This window comes from Amblyomma americanum, chromosome 5, assembly GCF_052857255.1.
Source record: "Amblyomma americanum isolate KBUSLIRL-KWMA chromosome 5, ASM5285725v1, whole genome shotgun sequence".
NCBI classification, from domain to species: Eukaryota; Metazoa; Arthropoda; class Arachnida; order Ixodida; family Ixodidae; genus Amblyomma; species Amblyomma americanum.
This window is the reverse complement of record NC_135501.1, coordinates 65,158,565-65,183,530: the sequence shown is the minus strand read 5'-3', so window position 1 is coordinate 65,183,530 and position 24,966 is coordinate 65,158,565. Positions and strand designations below refer to the sequence as shown.

Below are 24,966 nucleotides of genomic sequence, written 5' to 3'. Positions count from 1 at the left end.
GGCAGCGACGGCAATTGACGTCTTCATTAGTAACTATCCAGTTGACTGTCTTCATTCAGGAGTCATTAGTGCCCGGATAAATGACCACCTACCCATATTCATGTTTGTAGACTCTTTTACACCCCCAAAACAACGTAAGTTTCCCGCGGTACAATATCGGCGTATAAACCAGGCCACATTAAATTCCTTTCGCGCAGCACTTGCAGGCGTGGACTGGCATCTCGTGCTCAGCAATAATGATCCAGAGGACGCATATGGTGCCTTCATTACTACATTTAAGTCTGTCTATGACGAAAATTTTCCACTTGTGACTTATAAAACCCCGCAAGGCCCGCAAGCCCTGGATAACAAAAGAATGCCTTGAAATGGTAAAACAAAAAATGAATCTTTACAACTGCTTTATTAAAAGCCGATCCCTCGATGACCTAGCACGTTTTAAGGCGTATCGAAACCAAGTCACTTCTTTTGTACGCCAAACAAAGCAAGAGTATATGGAAAAACTAGTTAATCCAGACGTAATTAAAAGGAGTGACCTTGTATGGAAAACAATAAATCAAGTTTTAAACCCAGGTGGACATGCAAGCGGAATGCTTGAGGTCTTGGTTGATAACACACAAGTCAGTGGGAAACCTTTGACAGAAAAATTTAACGATTTCTTCGCGTCACTGGTAAATGGCAATCACGGACCCCAGGATATCAAATGCCTCGACTCGCGGGTTTCTTCCACTGCATTCTTGATGCCAACGGACGCCAATGAAATCAAAACTTGCCTACTCACTCTCCGTAACAGCAGGTCACGAGACATAGACGATCTTAAACTCCAACCAATAAAATATTTAGCTGATGTAATTAGCCCAGTTTTAGAGCACAATTTTAATTGCTGCCTCGAACATGCGGTGTTTCCCCGACGATTGCAGATTGCCAAAGTAACCGTTGTTCATAAGGGTGGAGACAAAAATGACCTGTCCAATTATCGGCCAATTTCTATCCTCCCCATTTTCTCGAAGTGTTTTGAAAAAATATTATACAAGCGAATGTCCAGTTTCTGCGAGAAATGTAACATATTAACGCCTAGCCAGCATGGCTTCAGGAAGAACTTTTCTACAGAAACTGCGCTTCTAACCCAAAAAGAACTAATTCCAGAGTCCTTTGAACAAAAACTTTTCACTCTCGGCATCTTTATTGATTTTTCGAAAGCGTTCGATCGCATCAATCACAGCACAATGTTGGCGAAACTCGAACACTATGGTTTTCGCGGAAAATTTCATCAAATAATTACCTCATACCTTAGTTGCCGTGTCCAACAAGTAACAGTAGACAACGAGTCATCAAATTTTATACATCTGTCTTCTGGTGTGCCGCAAGGCAGTATATTGGGACCGCTGCTTTTCCTTCTTTATGTAAACGACATAGTCTGTATAAGTAAACTTCCAACTTTTGTCATATACGCAGATGACACCACTCTATTTTTCCGATCAGCACATGTGCGAGATCTTGAACAGCAAGCTACAGATTGTTTGCAGAAACTTCACGAATGGTCTGAGTCCAATTCACCGATCATAAACACTGGAAAAAGCAAAGCTGTACTTTTTAGACCTCGTAATAAGGATCCTGCTGTCTCACAGGTTCATCTAAAAATGGGTTCCTCAGTCATTCAAGTAGTTCCTACGGTCAAAAGCCTAGGAGTGCTTTTTAATGAAAATTTATCATGGGATGAACACGTTGAAAAAGTCAGGGACAAGTTGTCCAAGGCTGCTGGTATGGTGTCCCGCCTGCGATACCTCTTTCCAAAGCATATTAAGTTGATGCTGTACAACGCACTGTTTTCCTCTGTTGCTAACTATTGTATTTTGGTCTGGGGAACAACATCATTTACGAATATCAAACGATTGCATTTACTTCAAAAGAAAATTGTTCGAAATATTGTTAACGCTTCACGTTTTGAACATACGGAACCAATCTTCATATCGATTCGCATCACCCCCCTTCCCCAAGTCTTTGAATCTATACTACTGAGGCGGTATACAACAAGTATTAGAAAAAATAATCTATTTATGGTGCACCTGTCGAACTTAAAATGTAAAGAACTGATGTATGCCACCCGTACTGGTTTCACATGGTTCGTGCCAAAAACTCGTACGAATTATGGTCGCCAAATGCTTTCACACACTCTTCCGTCCTCATTAAATAAGGCATCTAAATTTGTGTGCACTTAGGTACCGTGAGAGTTGTACTTATTACCAGCTGAGAGTTGTACTTATTATTTGTATTTTCTTTCCTGTATGCTTACTTGCCGTTTTATTTTACTTTCATATTCATGTTGTGATCCTGTTATTAACATATATGACACCCTGTATACCATCCTGATGCTGCCGTCAAGTCATTGTAGGGTGCGTCGACCCCTGTCAAGCCTTCTCTCTGGCTTTTTGTCGACGCACCCAACATCCTTAAGATGTTGAATAAATTGAATTGAATTGATGATGATGACCCCCACCCCCTCCACCTCAGAAACCTTCGTCCTTTTGCCTGCGTCGCCATAAACCGGCATTTTCCCGCATGAGTGACCCTTACCTTCACACCCTCCGTGTCCACTGCTCCAACCAGCTCCATAGCGTAGAAGTAGCCCAGGCCGCCGTACAGCATCGCCTTCGTGCCGTCTTTGTAATAAAGCGGCGGCAGGAGGGCTCCCAGGGATAGCGAAACCTCGTTCAGCACATGCAGATACTCTACGTACGGCTCGGCGATGCCGTCGCGGATTCGAAGCTCTTGACAGCCGGCGTCGGAGCCGACGAGGCGTCGCAAGCTGCGCCGGGTCTTGATCCAAAAATCGGCGAAAGAGGAGGCGGCTTCAGTGAAATTGGCGTAATACTCTTCGAGCCCCTGCGCCGTGAGAAATTTCTCGTCTGGCCACAGGACAGTGCGGACGTCCTTCAGTTTCTCAACGGCGACGTCCCTGGTGGTATTGTCGAGCCAGACCGCCGCCGTGGTTTTCTCAACGGCCACCTGCGAAAACGTTGGCGTTCTCAGTGAGTCTGAGACCGTACCAGTGGCGTAAATCCACGATCATGTAAGGGGGTACACTGCTCTTCAGCTTCTAACCCCCCCCCCCCCCCCCCCTGGTGGCACGCGTTTTGCTCTCGGTTTCATATACTGATTTCCTGCTGACGGCATATCTTGTCATACAGGTAGCCACAACGCGAACTTCACGAAGCATGCGGGCATTCTGCTGTCAATAGGCAGATGGTGGCCAAGAGTTTTTCCTGCGCTGTTCTGTTCTTTACAGCTTAGCCGAACCAACAACATTGCCGACGCTTAACCGACCCTTAAGAGTACAGTGAGATGGTATTAGAGATCACTCCCGTGCAAGTACACTTTCTCTTTCGCCTTGCTTCCACATACACGCCCATATATCCGGAAGTGGTCATTCTATGCTTTGCTGTTTTCTTTTCGACCGAAGCCCTGGAATGTAACTCAGTTATTATAATGGAAACCGGCCACGCGCGACAGGCTTCACACAAAGTGGGCATGTTGCTCACAATCAGATGTGCAGGTTATGACGACATCACAAGGTCACTTGACTTCTCTCGACCAATGACCTTGACCCACCGTGGCCCATCACATGGATGGACGCCGGCTTTTGTCAAGAACAGAATTCCTAATCCTATCGCAAAAAAAATTTGAGCAGACATTTAAGAGCTCCGCCTACCTGTCAAACCCCTAAGGCGGAGCTTATGTGTCCCAATTTTTACCAACGGCTTTCTGCTGCGCACTGCCGTAGCGTTGCTTCGAGTGTCGGGCCGAAGGATTCGGACGCCGTAACGAGGACACTATCCATACCCAACAATTCTGGACAAAAACAGTTTTGAGCGGGAAACCGTTTATGAGCGCAGTTTTTTTCATATAAAGTAAGATTTCGCTATAACAATCAACATATTCGCAGATAACCTGACGGCAGTCTCATTCTTTTTTCTATTAAGGTTCTTGCTATCGTCAAAAGCTTCCCCCACTGATTTTTTTATGGCAGTCGTAAATATTCCATGCGATCTATGGGAACACTTTAAAAGAACGATTTTGCTACATATAAGAAGAATGGACCATTACCTTCAATATTATTACAATTTTCTAATTTTTAAAATTTTTTCCGAGAATGTTCGACATGCACACGATCGCTGCTTCTAGCAAGAATGGACACGACAATAGAAAAATTACGGAGAGCGCTAAAATCTACTTACGTGCTTTGAATGCGAAAGCATTGTCTTATCGTGAGCTCTGTTGCGAGGTTCATTAAAGATTCCTTCCTTGCTAATGAGGCACATACTCAATAGCATACGGTCGTAAGGAAACGCATACACTAGATCCGCCTTTATTCGCCAAGAAGCAACGACATTTTGCGGCCTTTGGGTTGCGTGCTCGCAACGCGATCTGAAGCTCGTTGGTTCAATTCCTCCCGGGAAAAAAAAAATCATATTTATTTTCTAGACGTCACTATTATGATCTACTGGTGACGTCATACGCGATAATTGTTACGTCACTGGAGGGTTTTCGGACCACTGCTGCCGGTCAATGTCGCCAGGTTTTGTTGCCGATGAGGCGTATAATGCTTTCGCATTAGAAAAATACATCGCCGCGAGTTATGTTTCTTTTTTATTTGCGACCACTCGCGTGTTCTTGGAACTCTCATCGACGATAGTACACGCGGACATCGCTTTTTCACTAATTTATTTGTCCTGCGACATCCCTCATTGCACTGGATCACCACAAGACAAGCTCGACTTGCAGACCCATGCATTAAGCGCCGAGATGGACAGTCCCGAAATATTTAACCGTGTGCTGACGTGGTTAAAATGACAGCGTGGGCCGGCTGTTCCGAAAATGCGCTTCAGCCAGTTTCACGTGGGTTTGAAAGAGTTTAACGCATAAAGCATTATATATTCGTTCTTGGCCGCACTTAAAGCTGCTGAAACTTGTACAGTGGTGAGCATTGCGACAGGGAACAAACTTTTTGCATAAACTTGCAAGTTTTGTTGCCATTTCTCGACTAAATTTCTTGATCACTTTTGGATATTATGCGACAACAGAAAAACTACTTAGAAAACAGACAAAACAACGCTTGCCACAAATAATTATAGAGTAATCAATAAATGAATGCCCAAACTTTGTTCCCTCTCATATTGCTCAGGACTGTACATATGAATACAAATATTTTCCTTGCTGCACGTGAAGGCTGCCAATGAGCTAGCAGACGCTTCTAACATGCCACTGCGCGCACTGTGCGTCTCAACATCTCCCAACACGTGCTCATAGTACCTGGTCAACTTTTATTATTTTGGTTTCACTGCACTTCGCGTGTAGTGAGAGACCATACCGTGCAGCACAGTAAAACTGACGTCGTTTAAGCAACAACGCGATAGACAGAGACCTATGGGAGAGAGAGACAGTACGAGCGCCAACGCTCTACACTGTCCTGTGTACCTCACCTTACGTGTTCGTTTTTCGCACTGCTCCATAACGGTAGGCGCGGGTCTTGATCATTTTCATTATTAAAGATATCGTAATGAAATTAGGTGTGCACATGTATTTCTTCGTCCTGTTTTGAAAAATATAGTGAGTGTCAGTATAGCTCAAATAGTTCCCATATTATAGAAAAATAGCTGTAGTTAAATTATTAGGGGTCGTTAAGGCACTTTCTTCCCACATTTCGTTGTTTCGATTGAAATCGGGCTGTATCCAAAGGCCTGCCATCTGGAGCTACGCTAAATACATTGTTTTTAAAATGGGGCATCGTAAAAAATATCAAATTTTGTACAAGCACCATAATTATGAAGCATAGTTAGCTGACATTAAGGTTCACGAAATTGAAATGTTCCAGTCGGCCAAACAAAAACAGCGTAGCTCCACAGTTTACTTCTTTATGAATTCAAAGGTACAAGATTAACTGCAATTGCTCCATAAAAACATAATAAAAAGTTCCGTAAGGATAGTCATGTTTGCGAAAAAAAATTGCTGCTGGTTTAGTTCTGGTTAACCCTGGTCGAAAGCGAAAAGCTGCATCTCCCTGGCTACGTTTGTGGTCGAGCGACTGCCGGTCTCCACGGCAGGCGTCGCATCGAACACACCTAGCGATAGGCTGAACGCATCAAAGTGCACCGGCGTTTTATGCAGAACCCACTTTGATGCCCTACACATGCGATTCCAGCAGACGCGTTCCCGCTCCTCTCTGTCAAGGTGTGTGACGTCACGGAGCGAGTAGGCAGCACACCTGAGATGCCTCTTTTCCTCCTCTCCGCAACGCGGTGAGGGAGCGCAAATCTGCCGCTCTCCAGGGCAGGCGTCGCGTCTATCACACCTAGCGTTCCGCTGAACGCATCAAAGTGCACCGCATTTGACGCGCACTCGCCAGCTATTCGGAGATTGTAGTAGAGGATAGTAGATAATGGTATGAGGAAGGGCTGAAGTAGGGGACCTCGTATGCCTAGTCAGTAGGGTTAATATACGGCAGTGTGTTTCGGGACCTCGAGGAAAGCCAGTAGGTTGTGGTGAGCAGTAAAGGTATACTCCCCTAAAGCGCTCGCAAAAGGCAGCGACGACGAGTCAGTGAACGAGAAAATTCTTGTATTGTTGCTCATAAATTCCCCGCGGTATCTAGAACGCGCACACCTTGTACGTAGCCTATCTATCCACCATGTCAACCAATCCGACAGTTTGCAAGCGATGCAAGTGACGCCAACCTAATAGTGACACCAAAAACCGTCTTTATGAAAATTACGTACACACAAGAAAATGCCTCTTCGTTTCGTTTACGGTACTAACAACATATCATTATTAGACGTAACAGAGTATATATATTTGGGCCAATGAATTACAAACAACCTTCCGTGGTGAAAACACATAGAAGCTGTCGTAGCAAATTCAATGCGGAAACTCTTTTTCTTGAGGCGCTCACTAATGTCATCCCCGCCTAGTGTTCTTCTATTGGCGTACGATTCCCTCAGCCGTCCGTTACTAGAATATGCTGCAATCATCTGGCACTCTTTCACGTTAACAAACATTCAGAAATTAGAGCGAATACAGCATAAAGTCGTTAGATTTCTTATTATATCATATGGCCTTGCACTGTAAGTTCGTGAGGCGAGACGGGTTACCCCCCAGTCGTTGAGCGCAATCGTGTTTGTCGATTAAAGTTTTTCTTCCAGCTTATTAAAGGTCATTATAAAGTTAATAATTCTAGTTATTTTGCTTGCTCCTCAGGTTATACCACGAGACAAAGGCATGTCCTAACAATAACCTGTTTGAACCCGCGAAATAACCCCTTTAAATATTCTTTTTTTTTCCGAGGACAATTACAGAATGGAACACACTTGATAGCGAGACTCTTAATCATAATTCTTTAGTGATGTTTGAAAAGTGCCTGCAAATGTTATGAATTTGACTGCATTTATATGCTTGTATTTTGTTAGCTTTTTCCACCCTACTATGATCTGTACTAGATCGCAGTATCTATAAGTAAATAAATAAATATAAATAAATAAGAAAATGGGGTCTCCGTTTTAAGGCCACAAAAATGTAACTAGAGATCAGCCGATATTCATTGCCGTCTAGCGGTCGGCTGCTGATCATAAAGTCGCGGGTGCGAACTCGGCCACGGGGACCGCATTTCAATGCAGGCGAAATTCAGAATTACCCGCATGCTATGCGAGGACAGTCCGCGTTTATAAACCTCAGGTGGTCTAAATCGAACCAAAGTTCTCCGCTACGGCGTCCCTCAAGGCTTTTGTACGCAGAATAACAACGTTTTTGAAGCAGCCGCTGTGAAGCTAGTTATGGAAACTGTGCTGAACTCTCCCTACTATGTCTTTGCGACCGTTGCCCCCTGCTACAAGGTAGTTGCAATTGAAAGGATTCTGTCATAGCTCCAGTACAGAGAAATGGCGATCGCGGAAGCGAACTCAGCGGGCCTCGAGATGTAGTTATGGCAAGCACTCCTACAGGCCACAAAAGCGATCAACAGTGCTGATCTCTGCGCTGGCATTAATGGCAGCACATCAGCAGGGGTGGGCACGAGCAAGAGATGACGAGTACTGGTGGCGCAGAAGATGAATGGAAACATTTGCAGGAACAGCCGCAGACATTCCAACAATATAGCTTAGAGCATAGGAAGAGGAACGCTTGGAATAACAGAAAACCCGAATAGGACTAATAGCAAAGAAGTTGGAAAAAAAATGCATATGCATCCATACTCCAATGGAGAGCGTACAATTGAGCGATAAATGTTCAAAAGGCAGGTACTCTCGGACCCCCCGTGCTTTCGTGAGAGCACTTTAGAGATCTGCTGGCTTTGTTTTTAGGGTGTTTATATTAGAAAAGAACGTGATTTTCTTGTCGAACGTTAAGACTAAGAATCTGTGTTCCTGTTTTACTGGGAGATCGTACACATCTGTGTGACGAATAAAAGCCTGATAATTGCTACAGACTCGCAGCGAGCCTCCATGCACTACATGAATGGCAGGTTCGAGATCAACGCCCTCAGAATTCCGACACCAGCAAATCCAAATTGCACACAGGTATGCATTCCTGGGATTCTCGGGCATCAAGGATTACCCGGAAACGAGGGAGCTAATAGGCTAGCTCGAGCTTACGCCAACCCTGCGACGCCTATGCTACCCTTAAAACTAGGAGTGATGTCGTTCGCTGGTCGTCTAGACAATTATTGCGCCCTTAGGTGCTTTTATGCTCCTCCACAACAAGCACCTATACAAAAAGCAATCCCAGGACTAGCGAAAAACCGAAATAGGTGTTCCTCCAAACACTTTCTTATATAACCGCATGTATCCGATTAGGTATAGGGAGCATTGTCCCTGGTGCGAAAGCTCGCATCCCTCGCTAGACCACATTGCGTGGGAGTGTGAGGGCAAGCCCGATATAAGAAAACGCATATGCTCTTCTCGAGAGCAGTGGGAGTGCCTGCTGATTAGTTCTGATCTCACAGAACAGTTTAAGCTGATCCAAGCGGTCCAGAAGTCTGCAAGAGACAGTGGAGTCCTGGACTAAAGACCCAACCCTCCTCTCCCATGAACACTTTTTTGTGATTTTCAATAAATGGTTTGCGGTTCAATTCAGTTACCGTATACAGGGTGTTGAGGCTGACTTCAGCCAAGGGTTAAAGAAGATATTTGAGGTAGGCTAGAAAAACCACTTACACCTTCCAACCGACTTGCGCATCATAGGCAATTTTTGATTACAATTAGTTAATTAGCAATTAAGATAACGTTTCTAAATGCATACATATCGACTTCAGACAGCAAATGTGAACAGCCAAGTTGGAGAGCACCTTCAGAAACCCCCATTTTATTTATTTGCGATAACTAAAGCTTCACATGTATCTTTTTTCCGAGCTGCAAAGAAAGCCCATGAAATACAAAAAAAACATGACTAGCGCATTCGCTCGCCACGATTATGCTGCTTTCAATCCTAGATTGAGTGAACGAACAAAATCAGCGGCTGGCAGGACGTGACGACCCCATTGCTTCGGCAGGCCGATATGTCGACGGTGGTTGCGACGCCTGCGCGAGCCAGTATGTAAGCGGTTTCCCTTCTCTACCTAAAATATCCTATTTTTTAGCCCTTGGCTAAAGTTAGCCTGGACACCCTGTATAGTGGAGGGCTACAGAATATTCAACCACCTGGGGTTTTTTAACGTACAGTATTTTTGAAAGAACCAACCTGATCAGAGCACATTCCGACATCTTAACCATGATGTATAAATGATTGTTTTGTGCAATGTGTGTTTTGGGAGATAAAAATATATTACAGTTGTGGATTGTAAATACAGAGATGCTGGTGTGTAAGTGGAGATTTTTTCAAGAATGATGCATAAATTGTCCTTTGTGCGAGTGTGGGGAGGGGGAGGTGAATAATTATGCATGAGATCAGTACTCCACAGCAGCTGCTTGTGTACGTTGCAAAAGGTTCGTGCACGTGATGCTATCCGGCTTCACCGACCCGCGTAAGAGCAGCACGGCTTTTTTCGAGGGAGGGTTTCAAAATTTGCAGAGCATAAATGTCTGCAATAAATTCCAGAATTCTACATATGCTCGGCGAAGCTACCGGGAAGCACGTGCCCCTACCTCCGAAATTCTCGCCAGGTGGCTGTCGATGCGTCGACGCTCCTCTTCGGGGAAATAAGCAACCGTGGCCATAGCGGACACCAGGAGCCTGTAGCTGGCTTCCACCTGGCCGGCGCAGAACATGGGCCGCTGAATGTCGGCTTGGCGTTTGCTGCCATGCATGACGAGCAGAACGACCTCGGGATTGGCCACAGCCGCGTACCCCTGCAGAAAGAGCCACGCCAGGTGCCGGCGCACCGCGTGGTCGCTGACGAAGTTGAAAATGTGCACGAGAGCCTTGAGCAGGGCCATGTCGCTCATCAACATCAAGTCGTCCATCGTGACCGGCGGTTCGATCCTCATCATAGTGTCGATGGATTCTTTGATGTAGTGCGCAGTGGAGGCGTCCGTGTATTTCTCTAGATCGCGGAGCGGAAACACCGCAGGAACGCGGGCCTTCCAAGCGGATGATGAGAGGACCTCGAAGACGTCTTTGACAGTACCGTAGTCCACCGCTATCCTCACACGGGGCGGCACTTTGTCCACGTCCGTGTTGAAAAGTCTGTAGATGTTACTGTAGACTTTCTCGAAGTACGTCCTGGGTATTTGTCTGAACAATGTCCTCCACTGTAGTATGAGGTTGTTCGGAGCGATGAAGATGCGTCGCTTCGAGTAGTCGTCCACTGTGTTCGGAAGTAGTAGCTTCAACGAGAACCAAAGGTCCACGTTCCAGTTGAAGGCGAGGTCGATTAGAACTTCCAGCGGGCCGAGCTTATCCGTGGGATCCTCGGGCCATATCAACCCGTGTTCGCGCATAAACTCTTTAACGATGTCCACTTGCGATCCCGTCTGCGTCATGCAGCTGTTGAACATCGCTGCCGCTTTCCTGCCCGCGGGCAACACGTCCAGACTCCGGTCCAGCGTGTCACGTAGCTTCTTGAGCCACGCCATCACCATGTCCATCAGCGCAGAGCGGGACAGCTCGGAGAACTCCTTGCGAGGCGTCCAGCGGCCGCAGACGTAAGCAGCGAAATCGTCGCACGGATTCACGCTTGTGTCCAGCTGGCTTTCGATGAGACCCCTGCGATAAAATTCGAACAAACGCGCCTTACCTAAAGCGACGCATCAGCGCAATGAGCACAACTAACACGGTAGAGTTCAGGATCCCATTCAGCAGAGAACTCGATGTCGCAGTAGTTAGAATAGAACTTTATTTACATCACTATACATGATGTAGGAGGCCTGCAGAAAAAGCTGCCAGTAGCCAGCTTGACAGGGCCGCAGGCCCCCTTGCATTGGCAATACTCAGTGGAGATAAATAGCACTTATGTCATAACAAAATAAATCGCGGGAACAGTGCATGAAAGAAAAAGAGGTACATACAGGATAACTGAAAAGTGGCATTACATATAATTAAATTTCTCATGCAAAAAAAATGTGTACTACAATTTGAAAAACTCGCGCAACGTCTTGAATGTAATTTTTTCAATTTGTATATTTCGAGCTTGTAAACTGTTCAGTATCTTTGGAAGTTTATTCTGCAACATTTGAAGGCCATATGTTGTTCTGTTTGTTTTAAACTTCCATGGCTCGAAATGGCGTGTATTTTGAGACTCTAGATTTCTTTGTAGTTTAGCTATTTCCTGAATAAAACCATTATTATATTTAGCATCTTGTTTGAAGAGTTTGCAAAGCCGGTATTCGTAATGGTTTGTAGCTGGAATAACGTTGTACTTTGTGAATAACGCACGCGTATGAGTGCACTGGAACATTTTCTACAGCTCTTAAAAACTTTTTTCTGCAAAATGAGCAACCTTTCAATGTTGGATTTAGTAGTTGATGCCCATACCAAATGACAATAGTTCAGTCTAGAGGAGAAAAGGCTACTGTAAATTAACATTAAAAAGTGGCGAGGGAATACATGACGATTTCGGGAAACTATACCGACTATTTGTGACAACTTTTTTGCAATGGAATCGACGTGCACATCCCATGACATTGTGTCTTGAAAAATGACGCCCAAAGTCTTAAAGCTAGGCACAATCTCTATGACAGCTGAGCGTAGTAAAATTTTATTTTGTGTATCGATGTTGTTTCTACTATGAAACAGAACCGTTTTTGTTTTATCAGCGTTTATCCTCAGGCTATTTTTTTGTGTCCATTCATCAAGCTTCATTAGCGCTACATTGGCTGCAGCTATTATCTGATTGCTGGATTCTCCTGTAAAAAATATACTTGTGTCATCTGCATAGTTTATAAACACAGCGGATGGGGCTATGTTGTACACATCGTTCACATATAAGTTAAAAAGAAATGGGGCCCAGAATGCTCCCTTGTGGTACGCCGTAGAAAACTTGAACTGGATCGGACAAAGAATCATCTATGGCTACTGTTTGGGTAGGGTGTTTTAGGTAGGAATTGATAAAGGCACTGGCTTTTCCACGAAAGCCGTATTGTTCCAGCTTCCTTATCAGCACTGCATGATTGATAGTGTCGAAAGCCTTAGAGAAGTCGACATACAAGCCCAAAACTAGCTTTCCTTGTTCCAGCCTGCTTAAGATGTGTTTCTTTTGGGTCACAAGTGCAAGTTCTGTGCTGAATCCTTTGCAAAAACTGAACTGGGAGTTGGCTAGCAGCTTATGTTTTCCTTCAAAAGTTGTCATTCGTTTTAAAATGGCCTTTTCTAAAACTTTGGAAAAGGAGGGAAGTATTGATATGGGACGGTAATTTCCCATATCACTCTACACTTACTCGAGAAACCTGCACTCTATGCGGAAATATGGCCTGCTCAAAACATAGATTAAATATATGCACTAGACGTGGTGCAAGAAGGTGGGCAACGAATTTTATTGGTTTTATTTGAAAACCCTCGATGTCTTTGGCACCACTATTTCTTAGGCTTAAAATTATATTTGTAATCTGTTTCATTGACTGGAGTCAGAAACATCGAACTTGAGTTGCGCGGAAAATTCGGAAGCTCATTAAACGTCGCGGTTCTGTTGACGTTTGTAAAATATTTATTGAAAGCATCTGCAAGAGGTTTCCCGGTGAGCTCTGTGCCGTTTACTTTTATTTTACAGACTTTATCAGGTGCTATTTCGTTGTTTAGCATCGAGTTAAGCCTGCGCCAAGTTATGTCCATCCGACATGCTGCAGGGCAAAATATGCTGTCTAAATATTCACGTCTCGCTTTCTTTATATCTTCATCTAAGCGATTAGATAGGCTTTAAACTCTAGCAATACCTTTTTATCTTTGCTGATATTGTGTCGAGAGAATTGAAATTCGGTAACGGGGTCGTGACGTCACAACCGCATGACCTCAAGCGTGTAATTCAAGCACCCCACAACGATCACAGAGTACAACAGATATGATGTCACTACACAATTCCTCATTCTGGCGCTATCTATCAAAAACAGAAAACTCAATAGCTCAAATTGAGATAGCTGGTTCTGTCACATATGATGCACACGCTATCGCTAACGTTTTCAACACTCATTTCGAGTCTGTGTTCACACGTTCTTCCCGCCCAAGTGACGTTTTGGTTGAATCTAATTCAGCGATGCCCGATATATTTATAACTGAACCTGGTATACTGAATCTCCTCTTAAACGTTGACACGAAAAAGCGTCTAGTCCCAATAACATTTCCAATGGACCTACGCTCAGATTATTGGCAAATACCTATGCACGAGGACGACAAAGAAAAAACTGCTTTCGCAACTCCCGATGGACTTTAAAAGAATTTAATGTTATGCCCTTCGGCCTTTCTAACGCACCAGCAACATTTTGAAAGAGTGATCGATAGTGTAGTTCGTTGCCTAAAATGGAGAGCCTGGTTGTGTTACTTGGACGACGTTGTTTATTTTCTTCAACTTTTAGAGACCATCTCACGCGACTGAATGAGGTCCTCACGTGTCTCGCTTCAGCGGGCCTTCAACTGAACACGAAGTGCCACTTTACACAGAAGGAAATTAAAATTTTGGGACACCTCTTTAGCCACGACCGCATTCGTCCAGACCCTGCCAAAATCATCGCGGTTCTGAACTTCGCACGTCCTCAACTGACAGCAGATTTGTGCAGCTCTCTCGTACTGGCGTCCTATTTCCGACATTTTGTTAGGCATTTCGCAAGTACTGCTGATCCACTTCATGAATTACTTAAATCGCGCATCATTTTCGTGTGGACTGACCAGTGCGACACTACTTTTAACAACCTCAAGCACGCCCTCACATCGGACCCTGTCCTTGGCCACTTCAGTAACACCGCTCCAACCATCCTGCATACTGATACCAGTGGTCACGGTCTCGGCGATGTACTACTGCAGCGCGACCAAACTTCGCGTGAGAAAGTGACTGGGTTCGCTAGCCCAACCATGACTCCAGCTGAGAAAAATTACACCTTTACCGAGCCGGAATGTATTGCAGTCGTCTGGGCAGTCCAAAAATTCCGCCCTTGTCAATACGGTCGCCACTTCACAGTTGTGACCGATCACCATGCTCTTTCCTGGTTGTCTTCTCTGAAAAATTTGACAGGACGACATGGCCGTTGGATTCTACGCCTACAAGAGTACCATATCGACATCATTTATAAATCGGGTCGCCAACACTAAGACGGGGACGCGCTTTCTCGCTGCCCACTTTCGAAGTCAGCCTGATGTTTTTCTACGCACGGCCGTTCCTCCTCTGATAAGAGCCGACCCTCTCTCCCTCCGACGCACATCACAGGAGTTTTTTTGCCGACTCTGACAACAAACGCTCTCTCCGCTCCCAGCAACTGGCGGACGCCTACTCCCGCCCCATCATCGACCGCCTTATCGGCGCTTCGAACCCACCCAATGCTAGGCTCCGCAGACAGCTACGCAACTTCAAGCTCGAAGGTGGCATCCTACGCCGCTACACATATTGCCTGACTCAGCTGCCGGCCCTAAAGACGCGGGTTCGATCCCGGCCGCGACGTTCGAATTTCGATGGAGGCGAAATGCTAGAGGTCGTGTACTGTGCGATGTCAGTGCACGTTGAAGAACACCAGGTGGTGGAAATTTCCGGAGCCCTTCACTACGGCGCCCCTCATAGCCTCATAAACCATAAACATATTGCCCTGATAGAACCCGCTGGATCTCAGTCGTGCCGCGGGTGCTTCGCTCCCATATCCTAGTAGCTCCCAACGATGACACTACTGTTGGTCACGTAGGTTTTCACAAAACCTACGACCGCGAGAAGCGACGTTTCTTTTGGCCTGGCTTATCTTTCAGCGTTGTGAAATACGTCGCTTCTTGCCCCCTGTATCAATGTCGCAAGCGGCCGACTTCTCCACTCGCTGGCCTCCTACAACCCCTTCCCTGTCCCGCCACGCCGATCGAAGTCCTCGGCATCGACATTATGCTCCCCTGCCTCTCTCCGATCGAGGTAACCACTGGATCATAACAGCTATTGACCACCTTACTCACTACGCCTAGACAGCGCCCGTGCCCACTGGCTCGGCTCAAGAGGTTGCAATTTACTTCTTGCGATCTGTTGTATTGCGGCATGGTGCTGCCCGGGTGTTCCCAAGTGACTGCGGGACGACCTTCTTCTGATATTACCTCCATGTGCGTGACACTGGATCATCGAAATTTGGACACTACTCTACCGTTCGTCACATTCGCCTATAATACAGCACTACAGTGGACTGCCGGTTACTCTCCGTACTTCCTCGTTTATGGCCGTCCTCCCACCACAATTCTGGACAGTTCTTCTCTACGCCTGAGTATTCCTCCACATCAGTACCTGCCCAGTTCGTATCCCGTGTGGCCAGATGCCGTCACCTTGCTCGCCTCAACACTGAAGCCTGCCGGGAAGACCACAAGAGTTGCTACGATTCTACGCATCGTGTGGTATCTTTTCGTCCTGGTGACGAAGTACTACTTTACACACCACTGCGCACCCCTGGCCTTAGTGACAAATTTCAGCACCGCTACCTTAGTCCCTACAGGTTCATCAACCAGTCTTCCCCAGTGAACTACAGTCACACCTGTTCCCCCAGCCGATCGACGCCACCGTGCTACTGATATTGGCAATGTTTCCCGTTGAAGCCGTTTGTGCGCCGCGGTGCATCAGTTGCTTAGGAGGGACCAGTATGACCGCTTCCGACCCCCCCGGGCACATTGTGGGAGCCTTGCATGGATCACCGTCTTTTGCTTGTACGTACCATCGTCATCATCCCGCGGCTCCGCCTGTGGCTCGCGCGTCGAGTTCGCAATTACAATAAACGCCAGACATGGCCGTCTTGCCGTCTCTGCCTGGCCTTCCTTCACAATATATAACCTTTGATATATAAAATAGTTACATTAGCAATGGCTCAATATCTCGAGGAGACGCTGACCTTATCTTTTATCTCAGTTCCACACCGTGTGGCGTCGCGGCTCGCGAGCAATGAAGTTGCAAACAGTGTCACGTGTTGCCATCGGCAACCAAATCTTCGCCGAGATTGCAAGCCTTCGAAGGCCTCAAAGGTGCGTCTCCGTTCGTATGGAAAGTTTATGAAAGCTAAACCTTTGTGTCCCCCCTTAGGCACGCTGCGCGTTTGCAGCACAAAGTTCGCCTCATTTCGCCAAGAACGGCAGATTAAAGAATCCCATACTTAGAAACGCAGTCAATCAGGGTCAGTGTGATAAATTAACAGGTCACTTCGATAAATTAATCGGCCCTGCGTTACCTGTGGTGGGCGCAGGACGTTGTTGCACAGTGAGGGCGTGCTCTTGGGTCCGCCGATTTGTACAGGAGCAGGGCGATGCTCACCACACCGACGCAGATCAGCACAGCAACGAGCATCTTGTTACGCAGTGACTTTCTCAGCAGCTCGCGGCGACTGGCTGTCCTGGGCGAGGGTTCCTGCGTCAATGAGGAAAGGGCGTCTTGAGTGGCATGCTAAAAGTTGCAAAGCGATATAGGTCACAGCCCGTGTGATAGAGCAAATTGTTCGCGAGCGGCCCGAACACTTGCGCCACCTGACGGCGCAGAAGGAAATGAGATAGGGATGATTGCAGACCACAACACTGGTGATACGCATGCCCTAAATGGACGATGCCGAACGGCGATGTAGGAACGAAGCTGCGATGCGACTTATGACGTGTGCTAAACCAGCGCTAACAGCAGCCATTTTGTTTACCGTACCACGCAACGACACAGGAGGAAGAATTGTCGCCTTATACGCGCTCCATGAGCTTGAAGTTTGGCAAGCGCATTCGATCACGTGATTCGCGAATGTGCAGCCGTGTCTGCTCGGCAGCCAAACGACGGTCTTTCGAAATAACCCGAATGTTTTAAAGAGAAAATCCGGAGTTTTCTTTACTGCGATAGCAGTTATAGGCCACTCTCCGCATTTAGCCCTTGCGTGTTTGTCTCAAGCCTGCTTTGCTCTGTGGCAGGCTTCATACCGGGTTGTGCGCACACCCTGCCAGGTGCCCACAACACACCTGGCAGTGGGAAGCCTGCCACAAAGCAAAGCAGGCTTGAAACAAACACGTAAGGGCTAAATGCGGACAGCGGCCTGTAACTGCTATCGCACTAAAGCATATATATATATATATATATATATATATATATATATATATATATATATATATATATATATATATATATATAAAGGAAGCGAACAGTCACGAAACCAAGGTGCACAGGGGAATGTTTCTATTTTTTTAATATGTAGTGCCAATGAATTAGTTTAAAGAAAATTACTAATAAAGCAGCAGAATAAAACTACCATGCTGCCGGTGAGATCCGAACCCACGACCTCCGAACATTGCATCCGGTGCTCTACCAACTGAGCTACGGCGACGGCTGTCGAATCAGCTACTTTCTTGGGTATTTATAATGTGCGTGTAAGCGAAACTTGAGTGTTCACCAGCGCCTCCCTCGTCGATAACACCGGACGTAGCACGTCCTGTAATACCGCGAGCGTGACGTGGAACGTCATCTAACAGCGAGGGCGGAAACTGTGCGAGAACCCTCTTATGCTAACTATTGCATCAAGACTGCCAGAACCGAGACCCTCTTAAGCTATTAGCAAACCATGCAAAAGAAATGAGGGACTCGTTTGACAAACATATCAAGAAACCCAACAGTCACGAAATCGAGGCGCACAGGGGAATGTTTCTTTTTTTAATGTGTAGTGCCAATGAATTAGTTTAAAGAAAATTACTTATAAAGCAGCATAAAAAACACCATGCCGCGGTGGGATCCGAACCCACGACCTCGGAACATATGTCTGTCAAACGAGCCCCTCATTTAATTTGCCTTGTCTGCTAATAGCTTAAGAGGGTCTCGGTTCTGGCAGTCTTGATGCAATAGGTAGCATAAGAGGGTTCTCGCACAGTTTCCGCCCTCGCTGTTAGATGACGTTCTACGTCACGCTCGCGGTATTACAGGACGTGCTAAGTCTACCGCTATGGGCGAGGGTGGCGCTGGTGAACACTCTCAAGGTTCGCGTACACGCGAAACATAAATACCCACGAAAGCAGCACATTGGACAGCCGCCGCCGTAGCTTAGTTGGTAGAGCACCGGACGCGATGTTCGGAGATCGTGGGTTCAGATCCCACCGGCAGCATAGTTCTTTTTTCTGCTGCTTTATAAGTAATTTTCTTCAAACTAATACATTGGCACTACACGTTTAAAAAAAATAGAAACATTCCCTTGTGCACCTTGGTTTCGTGACTGTTGGCTTGCTTCGCATGTTTGTCAAACGAGCCCCTCATTTAATTTGCCTTTATATATATATATATATATATATATATATATATATATATATATATATATATGCCGGTCGTTTCAGCGAACACTTTCAAAAAGGCTATCTATGAAATGTTTTGAAAGTGCTCGCTGAAACACGTACCGGTATATCGTAGCTGTTGATGGTCGGAGCTCGGACCGCCATTTTCGCTAGCTGTCATGTCGGCCTTTAAACACGCCTTTTATGATATCTTCGAGCGCCATGCCATACGTAAAATGCGCGACGAACAGTGCCTGCGAGTAAAAGCCCAGCTGCAGGGTGAATCGTTCACCAGTTTTATCGAGGATGTCATCAACCTCTGTACACGGGTGGACTCGTCTGTCAGAGGCGGACCTAATCAACCACGCTCTCAAAAGCATCAAAGCTGACGCATATGAGATGCTTATCGCCCGGAACTCTACCACCGTTGCCGACATATTCACCCTGCCCCAGAGCTACGAGGAGCTCCGCGAGCGGCGCATTTTGGTGCCGTCACCCTCCATGCGGCCTTAATCGCTTTCCAGACTCGCTGTGTTCTAACAGCTCGCCGCTTGACCAGATCAAAGGCTTTGCGCGTGAGGAGGTGTCTCGACAGCTGTCTCCTCACTGCGCGGAGGGACCTCCCTCCAACCTGGCCCCGACCCTTCAAACTGTGATAAGCGAGCAAGTATCCGAGGCGTTAACACCTGTTCGTCCCCAGGCTCCTGCTGCGGCGCCGCTCCCATACGCATACGCCGTCCGAAGCCCAAGGTCCGACGCGTTTGTCCCGTTCTATATCGACTTCGACACTTCGACGCAGCTGCCTGCCTCTCCAACCCGGCCGCCCCCTGCTCGTGCGAACACTTGGTGCACCCATGACACTCTTCCGATATTTTACCCATGTGGTGTTCCCGGTGACGTTGCGCGAGTCTGTCGTCGCCGTGTGCTTCCACCCACGGATGACCCGCGAACCTACGTCTACGTGGCGCCACAGCCCCCGCCACATCCGTCGTCTCCCAAACAGCTTGATGCATTCGATCGCCGCGCATATGCTCGCCGCCGTGCGCCATGCACTCGCCACTCGCTTTCGCCGCTGCTTCGTCATACCCCCACGCCCCAGAAAAACTAGTTACCGCTGTTCCCTGAGGCAAGAAATGCGTATTCGACGGCAAGTTTAAGGCCTCGTTTGTCCCCTACGAATGTTCACGACATTTCTGTGGAGGGCCTCACCGCCTTGGCCCTTGTCGATATTGGCGCTGCTGTATACGTGATCACTGAGAAACTGTGCCCGCAAACTTCGCGAAGTGACGACGCCGCTATCTGGGTTTTCGCTTCATACAGCAATGCGCAGCAAATCTCGCCTTTGGCCGCCTGCAAGGCCAGAGTCATCATTCGCGGTTCTCTATATACTGCCCAATACGGATTCTCTCATCGTGCTCGCATGACATTATTTTAGGTTGGGACCATCTCTTCAACCTGCCGCGGTGTCTCAGTGGTTAGGGCGCTCGACTACTGATTCGGAGTTCCCGGGTTCGAACCCGACCGCGGCGGCTGCGTTTTTATGGAGGAAAAACAAGGCACCCGTGTGCTGTGCGATGTCAGTGCACGTTAAAGATCCCCAGGTGGTCGAAATTATTCCGGAGCCCTCCACTACGGCACGTCTTTGTTCCTTTCATCTTCCACTCCCTCCTTTATCCCTTCCCTTACGGCGCGGTTCAGGTGTCAAACGACATTAGAGACAGAACTGCGCCATTTCCTTTCCCAAATAAACCAATTATTTGTAAGACTGGACACGGGCTTTAGAATCTTCAGAGGCTGGCGCTCAACGAAGAAGACGACGAGAAGCGCCGAACACTTCGAAGCTCGAGCGCCGAACGCTCGGTCGCTCGTGCGTGCTCTGGACTGAACGCGGTCTCTGTTCTGTGCCTGAACGGTTCAGCTGGTTGTTCGTGACACTGTGCTTATTACTGTGCTGTGCTCTTATTACTGTGGTGTGCTGTGTGTGCTGTATTAGTAGTGTGCTGTGTTCTTATTACAAGTGGTGGAGGTGCCAACGATCCCTCGCCCTGGAGCTTCGCACCCGCGCATTCACTACCACCTCTGCAATGCCTGAGACCGTCACCCAAACCGCTTCACCGCTTCCGTCGGCTGTCTTCTGTTCCGGCGCCGCACGGCAGCGTGACCCGACCATCTTCAGCGGCACAGATGACACGGATGTGGAGGATTGGTTGGCCTCCTATGAACGCGTAAGCGCATACAAGTGGGACGATAGCGTCAAGCTCACCAACGTTATCTTTTACCTGAGCGACGTAGCCAATCTCTGGTTTCGAAACCACGAGGCTGACATCTCAAGCTGGGCAGCTCTAAAAACCAGTCTGACAGAAGTCTTTGGCCGTCCCGCCGTGCGAAAGCTTCGCGCCGAGCAACGCTTGCGAAGTCGGGCCCAGCAAACCGGTGAAAACTTCACCAGTTATATAGAAGATGTCGTCGACCTCTGCAAGCGTGTCAACCCTTCTATGAGCGAGGCCGACAAGATCAGACACATTATGAAACGCATTGAGGATGATGCCTTCCAGATGCTCGTCGCCAAAGATCCCCAGACTGTCTCCGGTGTCATCGGCTACTGCCAAAGCTTCGATCAGCTGCGCAAACAACGCCTTTCTACCCGGCGTGCAGCCTTACAGGAGGCCGCACTTTGCAGCTTGGCTCTGCCAGGGGACGGGGCTCTGGACCAACAGTCGCTCCTCCAGAGCATCCAGCAGTTTGTACGTGAGGAAGTCGCACGCCAGCCATCTTTGTCTACCTGCCCGCCTACGCCTGCGCCGCCGCTCACTCCCAACCTACAGCGTGTTATTGAGGAGCAGGCCGCTGAAGTCCTGCCACCTCCTTCTCAGCCACCCCTGATCGCGGCTCCTCTTACGTACGCCGATGCCGTGGTGCGGTCGCGGCCCTCACCTGCTGCCCCTGTCTACAGGCCACCTACCCGGCAGTTAGAACCCCAGCGACCTGCAACCCCACCTTACCGTCCGGTTGCCCGCCCCCGATCACAGCCGCAGCCACTCAACCCCTGGCGCACACAAGACAACCGCCCTATTTGCTACGCCTGTGGCGTCGCTGGTCACGTTGCTCGTTTGTGTCGCAGTCGTGACCACCGTCCCTGCGATTATAGGCGTGAGCCGACGTACGACCTTCCGCCGTCGTCCTCGCCTGCGTCACACTTGCCGCCTCCGGATTCTTCTTCTCCTAGTTACCATCCCCGCTCCCACCGCTCGCAGACTCCTGGCCGTCGTTCCCGTTCCCCAATGCTCCGTCGCCAACCCGCCGTCCACGCGGAAAGCTAACCACCGCAGTTCCAGAGGCAAGAACTGCGTCACCAGCGGCTCACTCAAGACCTGTTTCTGCGCCTGCCAATATTATTACCATTTTCGTTGAAGGAGTCGCCGTCGAAGCACTTGTTGACACTGGCGCAGCCGTTCCGGTTCTCAGTCACACCCTCTGTCGCAGACTCAAAAAAGTGACGACGCCCCTTCCTCCCGTTTCTCTCCGGACGGCCAGCGCTCAGGACATTCGACCGTTAGCCGCCTGCACCGCCCGCCTGCTCATCGGGAACGTTCCCTACACAACAGAGTTCATCGTCCTCGCCCGCTCCTCTCACGACGTAATACTTGGCTGGGACTTCCTCTCCTCACATCACGACGTTATTGATTGCGCCCGTGCTCAGCTTGACTTGTCGCCCTACAGTGACTCCCCCTTGGACCTAACCGGTGGTGCTGCCGCTACTGCGGTCGTCTCAGAGGACACAAACGTTCCACCTTTCTCTTCAGTGCTGGTGCCTCTTTCTTGTGCTGCGCTCTCAGGTGCAACAGTGACTTATACCCCCTCCTTATGATGCGCTGACCAGAAGTCTGTTTTGCTGCCTCATGCTGTGCTGACAATTGTTCGTGGCTCCAGTGCTATTCATGTGGCCAACCCGTTCTCCTGCCCTACCACTTTACTCCGTGGCCAATCGCTTGGTAGCGTTGCCGTTCTCGATCCCGCCTCCGCATACCCCCTCGTCGATAGCGCGGCCAGCCTTCACGTCAGCGCCATTACGCCTGTTCCCATCACAAATTAGTCGTTTGTAGATATTTTTCACCGTTCCGTCGACGCCGCCCTGACGTCTACCCAACGAGACCAGCTTGTAGCCGTTCTGCAGCGTCTTCAAGCTTCCTTTGACTACCAGCAACCTTCCTTGGGCCGCACCACCACCGTTACCCACTGTATTGACACTGGAACCCATGCCCCTTTGCGCCAACGTCCGTACCGCGTGTCAGCCGCTGAGCGCAGAATCATTGACGCCCAGGTGACCGACATGCTCCAGCGTCACGTGATACAACCGTCGCACAGCCCGTGGGCATCGCCAGTGGTTCTGGTCAAGAAAAAAGACGGTTCCATCCGTTTCTGCGTGGACTACCGTCGTCTGAATAAGATTACACGCAAGGACGTTTACCCTCTCCCCCGTATCGACGATGCCCTTGACTGCCTGCAGGGCTCTGAGTTCTTTTCTTCATTGGACTTGCGCTCCGGTTACTGGCAGGTGCCGATGGCGGAAGCCGATCGCCCAAAAACTGCATTCGTCACACCCGACGGGCTCTATAAATTTAATGTCAGCCTTTCGGCCTCTGCAATGCACCCGCCACGTTCGAGCGCATGATGGACAACCTACTCCGAGGGCTCAAATAGCACACATGCCTTTGTTATCTAGACGACGTTGTAATCTTTTCCCCGGACTTTCCGTCTCACCTCCAGCGCCTCGAGACTTCTTCGCTTCCTGGCCGACGCTGGCCTCCAACTTAATTTGAAAAAGTGCCGCTTCGGAGCTCGGCAGCTCACCATTCTCGGTCATGTCATATCGAAGGATGGCGTTCTCCCGGACCCGGCCAAGTTGCGAGCTGTGGCCGAATTTCCAAAGCCCACTTCTGTAAAAGACCCCCGCAGCTTCGTTGGCCTCTGCTCCTACTTCCGCCGCTTTGTCCGCAATTTTGCCACTATCGTGGACCCCCTGAACAAGCTCCTTTCCACCCACGACCTTTCGGCCTGGTCGCCAGCCTGTGATGAAGCGTTTACGACACTCCGTCGCCTCCTCACCACTCCACCAATTCTGCGTCACTTCGACCCTCGTTCGTCGACGGAACTCCACACCGATGCCAGTGGCGTCGGCCTCGGTGCCGTACTCGCTCAACGTAAGCAAGGCTTTGACGAATACGTTGTCGCTTACACTAGCCGGACACTCACAAAAGCTGAAGCCAACTATTCTGTCACCGAGAAGGAGTGTTTAGCCATCCTATGGGCGATCGTTAAATTTCGCCCCTACCTGTATCGGCGCCCTTTTGACGTTGTCACCGATAACCATGCCCTCTGCTGGCTGTCCTCTTTGAAAGATCCCTCTGGCCGACTGGCACGATGGGCTCTGCGACTCCAAGAGTACGACATTCGCGTTATCTATCGTTCCGGCCGCAAACATGCCGATGCTGATGCCCTCTCACGTTCCCCTGTACCATCTGAGGCAGCGCCTTGTATATTCGCCCTGTCTTCTTTCAAGTTTGAGTTCGCTGATATGGCTTCCGAGCAACGCAAAGACCCGTGGATAACTTGCCTTTTTGATCTCCTATCTGGCCAATCGTCTCGACCTCCTTCCCGTGCTCTCCGTCGTCAGTCCCACCATTTCGCCATCCGAGACGAGCTCCTTTACCGCCGCAACTATCTCCCGGATGGTCGCAAGTGGCTTCTCGTCATTCCGACACATCTGCGCTCCTTCATTTGCTCTTCCTACCAAGATGATCCCCAGTGTGCCCATGCCGGATTCTTGAAGACTTCCACCCGTCTACGACTGCGGTACTACTGGCGTGGGATGGCCTGTTGCGTCCGCCAGTTCGTTCAGTCCTGCACCACATGCCAGCGACGAAAACATCCACCGCGCCGACCCGCCGCTCCTATGCAGCCGCTGCCTTGCCCAGTACAGCCCTTCGAGCGTGTTGGCATCGACCTCTACGGCCCTCTTCCCAGCACATCAACCGGGAACTGCTGGATCATCGTTGCCATCGACCACCTTACACGTTACGCTGAAACATCGCCTTTACCATCCGCTACAGCCCACGA

At 48.6% G+C, this 24,966-nt stretch overlaps 2 protein-coding genes across 7 annotated transcripts in view; one reads left to right on the top strand and one right to left on the bottom strand.

Moving 5' to 3' along the window:
- Positions 1-24,966, bottom strand: part of LOC144132499 (endothelin-converting enzyme 1-like) — a 69,607-nt gene that overhangs the window by 27,022 nt on the left and 17,619 nt on the right. The window contains exons 2-4 of the mRNA XM_077664956.1: positions 16,797-16,972; positions 10,125-11,184; positions 2,572-3,003 (exon numbers count right to left, since the gene is read on the bottom strand). Of these exons, the coding sequence (XP_077521082.1) occupies positions 2,572-3,003; positions 10,125-11,184; positions 16,797-16,912 (1,608 nt within the window). The 5' untranslated portion in view covers positions 16,913-16,972. The remainder of the gene's footprint in view (positions 1-2,571; positions 3,004-10,124; positions 11,185-16,796; positions 16,973-24,966) is intronic.
- Positions 1-24,966, top strand: part of LOC144132500 (cytochrome P450 2J1-like) — a 139,978-nt gene that overhangs the window by 109,577 nt on the left and 5,435 nt on the right. The gene's annotated exons all lie outside the window — the stretch shown is intronic.